Here is a 16,691-nt window from a genome sequence, read left to right as displayed (position 1 = left end):
CAGGCCAGGCAGCATCTCTAGGAAGAGGTACAGTCAACGTTTCGGGCCGAGACCCTTCGTCAGGACTAACTGAAAGAAGAGCTAGTAAGAGATTTGAAAGTGGGAGGGGGAGGGGGAGATCCAAAATGATAGGAGAAGACAGGAGGGGGAGGGATGGAACCAAGAGCTGGACAGGTGATTGGCAAAAGGGATATGAGGGGATCGTGGGACAGGAGGCCCAGGGAGAAAGAAAAGGGGGAGGGGGGGGAAGAATCTCAGAGGATGGACAAGGGGTATAGTCAGAGGGACAGAGGGGGAAAAAGGAGACAGAGAGAAAGAATGTGTGTATATAAATAAATAATGGATGGGGTACAAGGGGGAGGTGGGGCCTAGCGGAAGTTAGAGAAGTCGATGTTCATGCCATCAGGTTGGAGGCTACCTAGATGGAATATAAGGTGTTGTTCCTCCAACCTGAGTGTGGCTTCATCTTTACAGTAGAGGAGGCCGTGCATAGACTTTGATGTGTGTTGCTACCAACCAGAACGTCTTTTGGAGCGTGGGAGGAAACTGGAGCACCCGGAGGAAACCGGAGCACCTGGAGGAAACTGGAGCACCCGGAGGAAACTGGAGTGTGGGAGGAAACTGGAGCACCCGGAGGAAACTGGAGCACCCGAAGGAAACTGGAGCGTGGGAGGAAACCAGAGCACCCAGAAGAAACCAGATCACCTGGAGGAAACCAGAGCACCTGGGGGAAACCGGATCACCCGGAGGAAACTGGAGCATCCGGAGGAAACCAAAGCACCCAGAGGAAACTGGAGCACCTGGAGGAAACCGGAGCACCCGGAGGACACTGGAGCGTGGGAGGAAACTCGAGCACCCGGAGGAAACTGGAGCACCCGGAGGAAACCCGCACGGTCACAGGGAGCATGTGCAAGCTCCTTACAGACAGTGGCAGGAATTGAACCTGGGTCGCTTATATTGAAAAGTGTTGTGCTAACCTGCCATCGAGCTGTCAGAAACACCTGTATTCAGTGGTGAAATATATCTGCATTCAAACCTGGAACACATTTAGTGCCATCCACGGATCAATATACAAAATAAAAGCTGAAGTATTGCCCCTGGCCCCTTGAGTCTGCTGTCCAGTGATCCCTCTCCCCACCAATTTCCCCCTCCATCACTTATATGCCTCCCTTCCTCCCCAGGCGCTTACCCTGTAACTGCACTAACTGTTACACCTACCCCCACACTTGCTCCCTCCCCCCTTCACAGTCCTTCCAGCCGAGGCACTCCTTCACATAAGAATCAATTGGTGTTATTCCTTGTCAGCCAGGTCCCAGCCAAACCAAACTTAGAGGAACAACACCTCATACCTGCATATTCTCCAACCTAGCAGCTTGAACATCAAACTTTCAAACTTCCGGTAACTGCTCCCCTCTGTGCTTTATCTGTTTTTCTGTTCTTTATCATTTCCTGATCCAGCTGGGCCCCATCACCCTATCTCTTTCCCCTCCACCCTCTTCATAGAAAACCATAGAAAAACTACAGCACAGGAGCAGGCCTTTTGGCCCTTCTTGGCTGTGCCGAACCATTTTCTGCCTAGTCCCACTGACCTGCACACGGACCATATCCCTCTATACACCTCCCATCCATGTATCTGTCTAATTTATCTTTAAACGTTAAAAAAGAACCCGCATTTACCACCTCGTCTACCACCATCCACACAGTCCTGCCACTGTCTCACCTCCCCATCTGTATTCCATGCTCAACCAACTTCTATCAAATTCCAGCATCTGTAGCCATTTGTCACTTCCACTTATCACTTACCACTTTCTAACATCATACCTGTCACTACTTTCACCTGAATCCACCTATCACCTGCCAGCTCTTGCTCCACCCCTTTCCCTCTCTTCTTTATATTGGTTATCACCCTCTTTCTTTCAGTCCAGGTGAAGGGTCTGACCCAAAACATCAAAGTTCAAGGTAAATTTTTTATAAAACTACTTATATGTCACAATATACCATCTTGCAGGCATAGTCAAGCACCTTTTCACTATATCTTATGGCAAACAACAATTAACTCAGAGTAGATAAATCATAAGCAAATTTATTTTACTTACAGCAAGGGAAGACTAGCAGTTTGCAAGAGCTGGTGATAGCTTTGTAAAAACAGACAGCATCATCAGTCCTTTATTCACAAGTGTTGGCTACTTACGCCAATTCAAGGACAGGGTATATTCTATTCATCTGCTTATCAGTATACTTGGCATTCTAACAGTAACAGATCCACTTGTCTTTCTGCAGTTTGTCATATACTCAAGGTCCATCGGTATAATGTTTGCATGAACACAATTAGCCTGGCATTCTGGTACAATACAGGTTCCATTTTGTTACTACCTGTACAAGTAAAGTACATTTCCACAGCATTCACAGTAGAACTGAGAAACACAATATAATCAACGAAAAGCAACACACAAGCTAAGACAGATGAACACCCAATGTGCAAAAAGAAGAAAAACTGGGCAAATAATAAATAAATAATGAGAACATGAGTTTTAGAGTCCTTAAGGTGAGTTCATGGGTTTTGGAATCAATTTAGAGTTGAAGTGAGTGAGGTTATCACACTGGCTGGATGGTTAAAGGGTTGAACTGTTCCTGAACCTGATGATGTGGGACCTAAGGCTTCTATACCACTTTCTTGATGGCAAAAGCAAGAAGAGAGCATGGGCTGGATGGTGGGGGTTTTGAAGATGGATGTTGTTTTCCTGTGGCAGCACTCAGGTAGATATGCTCAATGGTTGAGAGGGCTTTTCCTGTGATGGGCTGGGCTTTTCAGTTTTTGGACATTGATGCAACAGTCAGAATCCTCTGCGCTGTGCATCTATAGAAGTCTGTCAAAGCTTTAGAAGACATGCCACAAAGATGTAAGTATAAAGTGAGGAGAGCAAGGGGCTAAGCCCCCAGCCCTGTGGGGTACTTGTGCTGAAGGTTATTGTGGAGGAGACGTTGTTGCCAATCCATTCTGACTGGGGTCTACAAGTGAAGAAATCGAGGATCCAGTTGCAGGAGGGAGTATTGAGGCCCAGGTCTAGGTACTTGGTGATTAGATCTGGGGATGATAGTGTTGAGCTGTAGTCAACAAATGCATCTTCTCTGTCCAGATGTTCCAGAGCTGAGTGTGAGCCAGTGGTGGTATCTGCTGTTGACCCATTGTGACGATAGGCAAATTGAAACATCAACTATCCATTTCCCTCCATAGGTGCTGCCTTTCATGGTGAGTTTCTCCAGCATTTTGTGTGTTGCTCCAGATTCCAGCATCTGCACCCTCTTGTGTCTACATCATAAAAGATAATATTTTAAAAGAGATGCTGTATGATTGAGCTGGTGTGTGGGTGCACAGAGCATACGAGAAAGCACACTCTATTCTTTATCAGTAGAATGCAAAACCTTCAGAAGACACTGATCTGGCCTCAGCTGCAATATCCAGCACTAATATTGTGGTCAACTTGTGAACAGCAGAATTCAAAGGTATCGGAGAGGATCGAGAGGAAATTTATAAGAATGGTTCCTGGAATGAGGGACTGCAGGTACATGGATACATTAGAGAGAATGGGATTGTTCTTTACCAAAGAGCAAGCTGAGGGGAGATCAGCTGGAGTATAAAATGATGAGTGGTCTGGAGTGTGAGTAAGGGAAACTGGTCTCTGATGAAGGTTCAGGTGCAAGTGGTCACTGGTATAAATTAAAATGGAGAAGAATGAAGTTTTATATGAGGAACATGGGCAGTATGTAGCTGAAATCTGGAATGCCCTGTGGTGGATGCAGTTTCCCTATGGCCTTCAGGAGAGATGCAGTGAAATGTATGACGAGGAACAACTTGCAGGAGATGGGGGAGGAAGCTGGTATCCTGCACAGACAAAGTGAGTCAAATGTCCGCCTTTTTCGCTCAACCATTCTCTTAACATAGAATATACACCGAATGCAATCTTGAAGAGGAATTTAGTTATGTTATAGAAATAGTAGAAAAATATGCTAAGTACTATTGCTTTTCAGTCATGTTTTTATAATTTGTGTTATGTGAGTCGAATAATTTTATCTTTATCTTTTCCAAGCAACGCCATCTGAACCGCAGACTGTTATTTCCAGTGTAAATGAAACATCCCTGAACCTGGAATGGACATCTCCACGCGAGACAGGAGGCAGGGAAGATGTAGTTTACAACGTGATCTGCAAGACCTGCAAATCTGGACACGGACGCTGTACTCGATGTGGGGATCATGTGCAGTTTGTTCCACGTCAGCTGGGTTTGGCTGAGCCGCATGTTTACATCAGCGATCTGTTGGCGCACACACAGTACACCTTTGAGATCCAAGCTGTGAATGGAGTCTCCGATCAAAGTCCTTACTCACCCAGCTTTGCATCCATCAATATTACCACTAATCAAGCTGGTAAGGGAGTTGTTATTTTCCATTCATTCATAAGCAGATGTTGTGTAATTCCTACCTCTGTGATTAGAATAATTTGAAAGAATAACACTGACCTTCATCTAGAACAGCAGCTTCCTAAATTTCATGTTTTGTTTCTTTAGTTTTTGCCTGTTACATTTTATACAATACTATTCCCTTGTTGCATTCTTGCCAGAATGATCAGCACAATGATTTTGTGTGGACTCTGACTATGACACTGGAGTTCAGCAGTCTAGTTGCATCTGATGCAGAGAAATCTCTTCACTGATTTCATTGAAATGGAAAGCTGTGAGAATTGAAGGGTATTTTTAGATTTTGTTTTTATTGCTAAAACTTATTGGATTTTTAAAAAATGTTACATTTTTAAATATTCTAGTTTTTATTTATTATTTTTACTGGCCTGATCAGGTAGTCTTTCCATAAATGCATTGAATAATTCTGCATGTATTATCCAAGTTGAGAGCCAGCTTTGCCAGGTCTCTCTGATAATTTGGGATTTTACAGGCAGGATTTGCTCAGCAGAGCTTCTCCCCACACATGTCCTTGTGGTTGAGGAACTCACTGGCTTTGTCCAACAGGACTTATACTTTATACTTTATTGTCGCCAAACAATTGATACTAGAACGTACAGTCATCACAGGGATATTTGATTCTGCTTCCTGCTCCCTGGAGTACAAATCAACAGTAAATATTAAAAATTTAAATTATAAATCATAAATAGAAAATAGAAAATGGAAAGTAAGGTAGTGCAAAAAAACCGAGAGGCAGGTCCGGATATTTGGAGGGTACGGCCCAGATCCAGGTCAGGATCTGTTCAGCAGCCTTATCACAGTTGGAAGGAAGCTGTTCCCAAATCTGGCCATACGAGTCTTAAAGCTCCTGAGCCTTCTCCCGGAGGGAAGAGGGATGAAAAGTGTGTTGGCTGAGTGGGTCGTGTCCTTGATTATCCTGGCAGCACTGCTCCAACAGCGTGCGGTGTAAAGTGAGTCCAAGGATGGAAGATTGGTTTGTGTGATGTGCTGCACCATGTTCACAATCTTCTGCAGCTTCTTCCAGTCTTGGACAGGACAACTTCCATACCAGGTTGTGATGCACCCTAGAAGAATGCTTTCTACGGTGCATCTATAAATATTAGTGAGGGTTTTAGGGGACAGGCCAAATTTCTTTAGTTTTCTCAGGAAGTAAAGGCGCTGGTGGGCCTTCTTGGCAGTGGACTCTGCTTGGTTGGACCAAGTCAGGTCATTTGTGATATTGACCCCGAGGAACTTAAAGCTTTTGACCTGTTCCACTTGCGCACTACCGACGTAAGTTGGGTCATGCAGTCCGCTACTCCTCCTGAAGTCAACAACCAATTCCTTCGTCTTGCTGACGTTGAGGGATAGGTTATTGTCTTCGCACCATGCCATCAGGTTCTTAATTTCCTCGCTGTACTCAAACTCATCATTACCCGAGATACGGCCTACAATTGCTGTGTCATCAGCAAACTTATATATTGAGTTTGATAGAAACTTAGCTACACAATCATGGGTGTACAGTGAGTACAGCAGGGGGCTGAGCACACAGCCTTGTGGGGCACCGGTGCTCAGAGTGATTGTAGCGGAGAACTTGTCCCCTACTTTTACAGCTTGGGTACTGTCTGTGAGGAAGTTGAAGATCCAGCTGCAGATCTGAGTGCTAAGGCCCAGGTTCCGGAGCTTAGGAGTCAGTTTATTTGGCATGATGGTATTAAAGGCAGAGCTGTAGTCAATGAAAAGGAGCCTTATGTATGCGTCTTTATTCTCCAGGTGTTCTAAGGAGGAATGTAGGGCCAGAGAGATGGCATCTGTCGTTGACCTGTTGCTCCGGTAGGCGAATTGCAAAGTATTGAGGTTGACCGGTCGGCTGTGGTTGATATATGGCATAACCAATCGCTCGAAGCACTTCATAGCAATTGATGTCAGAGCCACAGGCCACGTAATGAGAATAAGGCAAGGAGAATGAAGTAGTGACCTGATCGAGCTGTTGGAGTCTTGCATTGAATGTAGGCCTAACCACAAACTGCACACTGCTGAGTTGGAACTCAATGTACTGAGGAAGTTTTAGGTCATCACTGGCAGTATGGTCAGTAGTCAGGAAAGGCTGCAGCATGGGGAATCTGTCGGATTAAATTGCATATATTTCAGTGCAAGGTTTCTGTCAGGTAGGACGGATGCACTCAGGCATGGATAGCTACATTAAACTTCTCACCTTTTACCCCTAACCCAGGACCTCAAGTCGTAGTCCTACCCACCCAAAGCCTGCTTGCATTTTCCCTATCTCTACCCCTCACAATTTTTATATACCTCTATCAAATCTCCTCTAAATCTTCTACATTCTAAAGAATACAGTACTAACCTATTCAATTTTTCCTGATAACTCACGTCCTCCAGAACCAGCAATATCCTGGTAAATTTTCTCTGTACTCTTTCAACCATATTTACATCTTTCCTGTAGGTAGGTGACCAGAACTTCACACAATATTCCAAATTGGGCCTCACCAATGTTTTATACAATTTCAACATAACATCCCATCTTCTGTACTCAGTACTTTGATATGTGAAGGCCAATGTGCCAAAAGCTTTCTTTATGTCCCTACCTACCCGTGATGCTACTTTCAACAAATTATGGAGCTATATTACCAGATTCCTTTGTTTTACCACACTCTCAGTGCCCTACTGTTCACTGTGTTGGTCTTACTGAAGTGCAAAACCTCGCACTTGTGTGCACTATATTCCATCTGCTATTTTTCAGCCCAAACTTGGCGTCATCCACAAATTTGCTGATTCAGTTAAGTACATTGTAATCCAGATCATTGATATACGTGACAACAAATGACCCAGTACCGATGCCTGCAGCACACCACTAGTCACAGGCCTTTTGTCAGAGAGGCAACCCTCTACTACCACTCTCTGGCTACTCCCACAAAGCCAATGTCTAATCAAATTTACTACCTCATCTTGAATGCCGAGTGACTGAACCCTTTTGCCCATCCTCCCATGCGGGACCTTGTCAAATGTCTTACTAAAGTCTGTGTAGACAACACCCACGGAGTTGCCTTCATTCACTTTCCTGGTAACTTCCTCAAAAATCTCAAAACATGACCTACCACACATGAAGCTATGCTGACTATCCTTAATCAGTCCCTGTTTCTCCAAATGCTTATATATCTGGTCCCTTAGAATAACTCCCAATAACTTTCCCACAACTGATGTCAGACTCACTGGCCTATCCTGGTTTATCTTCAGCACCTTTTTTAAACAGCAGAACAACATTGACTATCCTCCAATTCTCTGGTAACTCTCCTGTCACAAAGGATATTTTAAATATCTCATCCAGAGCCCTGGCATTTTCTGCACTTGCAGAAGCAACACTAGTCAGGCCCTGGGGATTTACCTATCCTGATTTGCTTGGGGTAGCAAACCCTTCATCCTCTGTAATCTGACCAAGGTCCATGAAGTTGATGCCATTTTGCCTCACTTCTATAGACTCTGTACCTATCTCCCGAGTAAATACAGACATGAAGAATTCATTTAAGATCTCCCCCATCTGTTTTCAGTTTTGAAGGCCTCCCACTTTCCAAGTATACCTTTGCCAGAAAACAGCCTGTCCCCATCCACACTTGCCGGATCATTTCTGATGCTATCAAAGTTGGCCTTTCTCCAATTTAGAATCTCAACCTGCGGACCAGACCTATCTCCTTGCATATTTACTTCGAAACTAATGGCATTGTTGTCACTGGATGCAAAGTGTTCCCCTACACAAACTTCTGTCACCCACTCTGTCTCATTCCCTAATAGAAGATCCAGTATCGCACACTCTCCCATTGGGAATTCTATGTACTGATAAAGGGAACTTTCCTAAACACATTTGACAAACGCTATCCCATCTAGTCCTTTTACAGTATGCAATTTTCAGTCAATACGTGGAAAGTTAAAATTTCCTACTATGATAACCTTATATTTCTTGCAACAGTCTGCGATCTCTTTACAAATTTGTTCCTCTAAATCCCTCAGACTGTCGGGTGGTCTGCAATATAGCCTCACTAAAGTGGTCATGCCTTTCTTATTTCTCAGTTTCACCCATAGCACCTCACTTGTCACGCTCTCCAGTCTGTCCTGACAGAGCACTGCTGTGCCATTTTCCCCTGACCAGTAACACCACTCCTTCTCCTTCAGAATCATAGAATTATAGAAATCTACAGCACATTACAGGCCCTTCGGCCCACAATGTGGTGCCGACCATGTAACCTACTCTAGAAACTGCCTATAGTTACCCTACCACAGAGCCCTCTATTTTTCTAAGCTCCATGTACATACCTAAGAGTCCATTAAAAGACCCTATTGTATCCGCCTCGACCACTGTCGCTGACAGTGCATTCCACACACCCACCACTCTCTGTGTGGAAAACTTCTCTCTGACATTCCCCACCCCCCACACACATACCTACTTCCAAGCACCTTAAAACTATGTCCCCTCATGTTAGTCCTTTCAGCCCTGGGAAAAAGCCTTTGGCTATCCACATGATCAATGCCTCTCGTCATTTTATACACATCTATCAAGTCACCTCTCATTTTCCATCGCTCCAAGGAGAAAATGCCAAGTTCACTCAACCTATTCTCGCAAGGCACACTCTCCAATCCTGGTAACATCCTTGTAAATCTCCTCTGCGCTCTCTCTATAGTATCCACATCCTTCCTGTAGTCAGGTAATCAGAACTGAACACAGTTACTCCAAGTGGGGTCTAACTAAGGTTTTATATAGCTTCAACATTACTTCACAGCTCCTGAATTCAATTCCATGTTGACGAAGGCCATCATACAATATACACCATCACCCTCTTAACAACACTGTCAACCTGTGCAGCAGCTTTAAGTGTCCCACAGACAGAGACCCCAAGATCTCACTGATTATCCACACCAAGAGTCTTACCATTAATATTATAAACGTAAACAACAGGAATTCTGCAGATGCTGGAAATTCAAGCAAGACACATCAAAGTTGTTGGTGAACGCAGCAGGCCAGGCAGCATCTCTAGGAAGAGGTGCAGTCGACGTTTCAGGCAACTTTGATGTGTGTTCCATTAATATTATATTCTGTTTTCAAATTTGACCTACTGAAATGAACCACTTCACATTTATCTGGGTTAAACTCCATCTGCCATTTCTCAGCCCAGTTCTGCATCCTATCGATGTCTCGCTGTAACCTCTGCCAACCCTCCTGACTATCCACAACACCCCCAACTTTAGTGTCATCAGCAAACTTACTAACCCACCCTTCTACTCATCTGGGTAATTTATAAAAATCACAATGAAGAGGAGTCCCTGAACAGATGCCTGTGGATCCTTATATTATCCCTCCCACTCTGTCACATCTAAAACAACGGAAATCTAGGATATTGAACTGTCAGTCCCACCTCTCCTGCAACTAAGTCTCACTAATGGCTCCAACTTCATAATTCCGGATGTTGATCCATGCCTTGAGCTCATCTGCCTTTCCTAGATGGGACAGAGTTTGTCAAATGTGTTCAGGAAAGTCAAATGGGATCCAGGGAAGCTGGTTACTTGAACATAGAATTAGCTCAATGATAGAAAGCAGAAGGTGAAGGTCGGAGGTTGTTTCTTGGATTTGAGGCCAGGGAATAGTGGTAACAATGCCATTACTTCAAAGTAAATATGGCTAACCGGAATTAGAGAAGTATCTTCATGAAATGAGTAAGGAATAGTAAATGCAGTTTAGTTCAGATAAATTCGCAATGAATAATATGGCCAAGGAAATGTTGTAGAACAGTGAGCCCTGGGAGTGCATACACATGGTTCCCTGAAAGTGGTATCACAGGTAGACAGTGTGGTGAGTAAGGTTTTTTGCATGCTGACCTTCACCAGAGCATGGGATGTCATGGTCAGTTTACAGGGTCACAAGACTATAAGACATGGGAGCACAATTAGGCCATTTGGCCCATTTAGGTTTCTCCACCATTTCATCATGGCTGAACCATTTCTCTCTCAACCGCATTCTCCTGCCTTCTCCCTGTTACCTTTCACACCATGACTAATCAAGAACCTATCAACCTCCACCTTAGGAACACACACAAAATGCTGGAGGAGCCCAGCAGGCCTGTCAGCATCTATGGAAAAGAATAAACAGTCGACATTTCAGGCCAAGACCTTCATCAGGACTCACCACCATCTTAAGCACACCCATTGACATGTGTATAGAGATATACATCCAGAGCTGCCTGTGGCAATGAGTTCTACAGATTCACCACCTTCTGGCTAAAGAAATTCCTTCTCCTCTCCATTCTAAAAAGATGTCCCTCAATTCTGAGGCACTACCATCTCATCCTAGACTCCCCCTCCATAGGAAACATCCTCTCCACACTCACCACATTCGCTGTAACTAGGCCTTTCAACATTCGATAGGTTTCAATGAGATTCTCCCTCATTTTTCTAAACTCCAAAGGGTGAAGGGCCAGAGCCATCAATTGCTCTTCATACGATAAGCGTCTGAGTTCTGAATCATACTCATGAACCTCCTCTGAATACTCTCCAATGTTAGCACATTCTTTCTTAAATAAGGGGGCTCTAAACTGCTCACAATGTTCCAAGTAAGGACTCACCAGAGACTAATAAACCTTTGATTTTATATTCCAGTCCTCTTGAAATAAATGCCAACATTTCATTTGCCTTCCTCACTACTGACTCAACCTGCAAAGTAACATTTAGTGAATTCTGCATGAGGACTCCCAAGTCCCTTTGCGCTTCAGATTTTTGAATTTTCTCCCCATTTAGAAAATAGTCAACACCTTTATTTTTTCTACAAAAGTGCACAACAGCACACTTCCCAACACAGTATTCCATTTGCCATTTCTTTGCCCAATTGTCCTAATATGTCCAAGTCCATCTGCAGCCATTCTACTTCCATACCACTACCTGTCACTCCACTTATCTTCATAGTGTCCACAAATTTGGCCACAAAGCCAACAATTCTGTCATTGAAGTCATTGACGTACAACTTAAAAAGTAGTGGTCCCTACACCAACCCGTGCAGAACACGACTAGTAGCAGCAGACAATCAGAAAAGTCTCCCTTTAATCCCACTATTTGCCTCCTGCCAATCAGCCAATGCTCTAACCACGCTAGTATCTTTCCTGTAAAACCATGGGCTCTTACCATGTTAAGCAGACTCATGTACAACAGGAGGAATTCTGCAGGTGCTGGAAATTCAAGCAACACACATCAGATTTGCTGGGGAACGCAGCAGGCCAGGTAGCATCTCTAGGAAGAGGTACAGTCGACGTTTCAGGTCGAGACCCTTCGTCAGAACTAATTGAAGGAAGAGCTAGTAAGAGATTTGAAAGTGGGAGGGGGAAGGGGAGATCCAAAATGATAGGAGAAGACAGGAGGGGGAGGGATGGAGCCAAGAGCTGGACAGGTGATTGGCAAAAGGAATATGAGAGGATCATGGGACAGGAGGCCCAGGAAGAAGGAAAAGGGGGAGGGGGGGAAAAACCCAGAGGATGGGAAAGGGGTATAGTGAGAGGGACAGAGGGAGAAAAAGGAGAGAGAGAGAAAGAATGTATGTATATAAATAAATAACGGATGGGGTACGAGGGGGAGGTGGGGCATTAGCAGAAGTTAGAGAAGTCAATGTTCATGCCATCAGGTTGGAGGCTACCCAGACAGAATATAAGGTGTTGTTCCTCCAACCTGAGTGTGGCTTCATCTTGACAGTAGAGGAGGCCGTGGATAGACATATCAGAATGGGAATGGGATGTGTAATTAAAATGTGTGGCCGCTGGGAGATCCTGCTTTCTCTGGCGGACAGAGTGTAGGTGTTCAGCAAAACGATCTCCCAGTCGGCGTCAGGTCTCGCCAATATATAGAAGGCCACATCGGGAGCACCGGACGCAGTATATCACCCCAGCCGACTCACAGGTGAAGTGTCGCCTCACCTGGAAGGACTGTCTGGGGCCCTGAATAGTGGTAAGGGAGGAAGTGTAAGGGCATGTGTAGCACTTGTTCTGCTTACAAGGATAAGTGCCAGGAGGGAGAATGGGGGGGACGAACGGACAAGGGAGTTATGTAGGGAGCGATCCCTGTGGAAAGCGGGGGGGGGAGGGAAAGATGTGCTTAGTGATGGGATCCCATTGGAGGTGGCGGAAGTTACGAAGAATAATATGTTGGACCCGGAGGCTGGTGGGGTGGTAGGTGAGGACCAGGGGAACCCTATTCCTAGCGGAGTGATGGGAGGATGGAGTGAGAGCAGATGTGTGTGCATGTACAACACCTTGTCAAAGGCCTTCTGAAAACTCAAGTACATGTAACGCTCAGGTCTATCAGCTTGTGTTTATCTAGGGGAAACCCCATCCGTCTGCCCAACCGTGTCTCACGGTTGCGTCGTTGCTGTGTAATGCCAGCTGGTACAAACTGACACATCAAATATCAGACAGCACACAATGTACATTTTACAGATTACACTTTATAAATCTTACTGGAACTGTGTAATTAATAGAGATACAACATTAAAGGGAAAGTAAAAGGCACCAAACTTATCAGAGTTCAACTACTTCATGTACAACCGTTGGAGCTCAATTAATGAGGTCCTCATTCCACCAGGCTAATCTCCTCCGACCCCTTCGAACCGCCGCTCGGGACCAACCATGGTGGTCATCCAACACGTCCTTCCTCTTCGGGTCTCCGCCCAAAAAACCCTGCCAAACCACACGGTTCCCAGCCATATGAGACAGAATATCACCCACAAAAAGAATAACATGGGCACTCATTGGTCGTTTTTCCTCTTATCAATAATATAACCCAAACAAGCAGGGAGAGAGAGAACTCCTTACATCGCAGAATTTATTACAGAAAAGCCATTTTTATTCTAACATAACAAAGAAGCCATTTTATGAGCCTTTGCAGTAACATAAAAGAAGAAACCCCTTACACTCTCCCCCCCACCAAATGAAGTTATGTCCTCATGACATTAAAGGAGTTCACCAAATCTTCCTTGCAAAACACAAAACCCAACCCAGGTGCATAAAGCACTGACATAACTTCCCAGGGCGGTAGGGATCACCCCCGTTTCTCCCGGCACTACACAGGTCAACCTCTCCAGCGGGGGGTGGGGGTGGCGGTTCCTACTTCCCTGAGACCTCCGTACCTCCTCTGGCGACCCTTCCGGCTCAGACACCTCTGGAGACACCCCAGGTCTACCTGTCGAACCCTTGCCCGCTCCCTCACTGGGACCCCTCGTCAACTTGGTGCCCTCTGTCTCGGGTTCTGGTTCCACCCTCTCTCCCTCCAAGGCCGGCTGTATCCCAGGCTGGCCCCCCAACACCCTCCCTCCTCTCACCTAACTCACTAGGGGAAGGGTCAGGAACCTCTTCTTCCGGAACCGGGGAATTAATGAATGGAAGCGGGTACCACACATCCGAATCATCATTTTCCAAATCAGTATCCCTTTCTGGGGCTGGGCCCAACCCCGTCTCTTTCGCGGTGGGCTCTTCCCTCGCCCCGCACCTCTGCAGAATCCTCGTACCAGGCGTAAACTCCCATTCGGGCTCTTAGTCTACCTGCACCTCTTGACCCAGGGGCAATAGGTGGTTCCGATGGAGTACCTTGACAGGCCCCTTCCCATCCTCTGGTCTCACCCGGTAAACAGGTAGGTTCGGCATCGGGCTCTCTACCACATAGGGGGTGGCTGCCCAGGGATCCGCCAACTTGTGCTTACTAGGTAGTCCTAAATTCCGTATGAGGACCCGGTCTCTCAGCATAAGTTGGGTGAACTTCACTTTCTGATCATACCTCCTCTTATTCCTCTGATTCTGCTTGGTGGCCGCCGCCTCAGCCAACTCGTACACCCTTTTCAACTCTCTCCTCATATTGGACACATACTTCAGATAGGGCTTCGAAGGTAGTTCGCCTGCTTCAGTGCCAAAACAAAGATTAATGGGCAACCTCGCTTCCCGTCCGAACATCAGATAATAAGGCAAGTACCCCGCGGCATCATTGCGGGTACAATTGTAACAGTGAACCAATTGCCCGATGTGCTGATTCCACTTACTCTTCTGACCGATCTCCAGAGTCCCAAGCATGTCCAACAGGGTCCGGTTATACCTCTCGGGCTGAGGATCACCCTGCAGGTGATAGGGGGTGGTCCTGGATTTCTCGACTCCAAGCATATCCAGTAATTCATGGATAAGCCTGCTCTCAAAATCCCGTCCCTGATCACTATGTATCCATTTGGGGAGGCCATAATGAACAAAATACCTCTCCCATAACACCTTCGCCACTGTAGTTGCTTTCTGGTCCTTAGTGGGAAATGCCTGAGCATACCTAGTGTAGTGATCCGTGATGACTAAAACATTCGTGGTGTTGCTGGTGTCTGGCTCAATCGACAGAAAATCCATACACACCAGGTCCATGGGTCCCACACTCTGCAAGTGGGACAAAGGGGCAGCCTGCGCAGGCAGGGTCTTCCTCCTGATGCAACGACTGCAATTCTTACAGTATTCTTCAGCCTCCCCCCTCATCCGGGGCTAGTAAAGTTGGTCCTTTGGTAATCCATAGGTCTTTTCCACCCCCAAGTGCCCGGAATCATCATGTAGTGACTTGAGCACAGTCTTCCGATACTTCTCAGGCATGACCAGCTGGTAACGCCGGGGGCAACGTGACCTGGTACAAGATTTGGTTCTTTAGCTTCATCTGAGGCGACTCCTTCAGTAATAAGGGCACTGAGGTGTGTTTCGTCTTCTCAGCCTGAGCGATATCCCCCTTTTTAGCCATGTACCAGATAGTGCCAATGCTCGGGTCATCACACTGAGCGCCCCCACTTCCTCGGGGCTCAACTCCGGCAGCTGCCTGTTCCTCAGAGCAGTCAAATTACAGTAAACAGTGGGCAGTGTGTCATCAACCCCCAATTGATCCACTGCCCAATCTGGCCCCATTAGGTCTCTGGCTTTAGCGTTGCTCGCAAAGTGACACCTGGCCTTCACTCCTGGGGCAGGGACGCTCTCCCACTCCTCGTCCGTGCCCGATCCCTCATGCGCCTGATGAGATAAAGCATCTGCATCGATGTTCCGGCTCCTTCGCTGATAGTTCAGGCTGAACTCATAGGCAGACAAGGCCACCAACCGCCGATGCCCTGTAGCATCCAGTTTCGCCAGGGTCAGAATATAAGTGAGCGGATTGTTGTCTGTCCTCACCATAAACTTGGCCCTGTATAGATAGTCACTCAGCTTGTCCACCACTGCCTATTTCAGCGCCAGAAACTCCAACTTGTGAGTGGGATAGTTTCTCTCAGAAGGCGACAAACTTCGGCTGGCAAACGCCACCAGCCTTAATCCATTGCCCTGTTCCTGGTACAGGACAGCCCCCAGACCCTCATGACTGGCATCAGTATGTAGCACATACAGCTTCCGGGGTCGGCAAAGCTAGCACCGGGGCCTGTGTCAGCGCCCTTTTCAGCGATTGGAACGCCTCCTTGCATTGAACATCCCACCTTGGTCCAAAGGGCTCCGACGGGTTCAGATATCCTCCTGCCTCCTGCCCTCGGTTCCCCTTCCTTTTCTTCCCCACGGGGGGATAACCACACAAAAGCTGGTTCAGTGGGTGACTCATTTTAGCGTATCCTTTCACGAATCGCCGATAATACCCACACGACCCCAAAAACGAGCACAGGGCGCTCACAGCCTGGGGTCTCGGCCAGGTGGTCACCGTGTCTATCTTAACCGTATCAGTAGCCACTCCCTCTCGCGAGATTATGTGTCCGACATAGCCGATAGACGTCTTGCAGAACTGGCATTTGTCCAGGGAAAGTTTCAACCCTTCCTCCCTCAGCCGGCTTAATACCGCCAGCAGCCGCTCCTCATGCTCCTCCAAAGTAGATCCAAACACTATCAGGTTATCCAGATACACCAACACCTCGAGCAAGTTCATATCCCCCACTGTCCTCTCCATGACCCCCTGGAAGGTGGCTGGGGCCCCCGATATGCCTTGGGGCATTCGTTCAAACTGAAAGAATCCCAGGGGACAGATGAAGGCTGTCTTCTCTTTATCGGCCCCACTCATCAGAATCTGGTAATACCCACTCCGCAAATCCAATACACTAAACCATTGGGCACCACTCAAACAGGCCAATGCGTCTTCAACCCCCGGGACCATATACTGGTCAGGGACAGTGTGCCGGTTCAGGGTCCTATAGTCCATGCACATACGTACCTTCCCATTTTTC

At 46.5% G+C, this 16,691-nt stretch overlaps 1 protein-coding gene across 8 annotated transcripts in view; it reads left to right on the top strand.

The window, feature by feature from the left end:
• Positions 1-16,691, top strand: part of LOC140188781 (ephrin type-B receptor 2) — a 490,120-nt gene that overhangs the window by 323,945 nt on the left and 149,484 nt on the right. For all 8 annotated transcript variants that reach the window (XR_011883390.1, XR_011883388.1, XR_011883389.1 and 5 more), the window contains one exon: positions 4,089-4,424. Coding sequence is in view for 5 of the 8 variants with exons in the window: in XM_072245411.1 (XP_072101512.1) it covers positions 4,089-4,424 (336 nt within the window). In the remaining 3 variants the exon portion in view is untranslated. The remainder of the gene's footprint in view (positions 1-4,088; positions 4,425-16,691) is intronic.

Source organism: Mobula birostris, chromosome 27, assembly GCF_030028105.1.
Source record: "Mobula birostris isolate sMobBir1 chromosome 27, sMobBir1.hap1, whole genome shotgun sequence".
Taxonomy (NCBI): domain Eukaryota; kingdom Metazoa; phylum Chordata; class Chondrichthyes; order Myliobatiformes; family Myliobatidae; genus Mobula; species Mobula birostris.
Note: the sequence above shows the minus strand (reverse complement) of the source record. Positions and strands in the feature narration are given on the sequence as shown.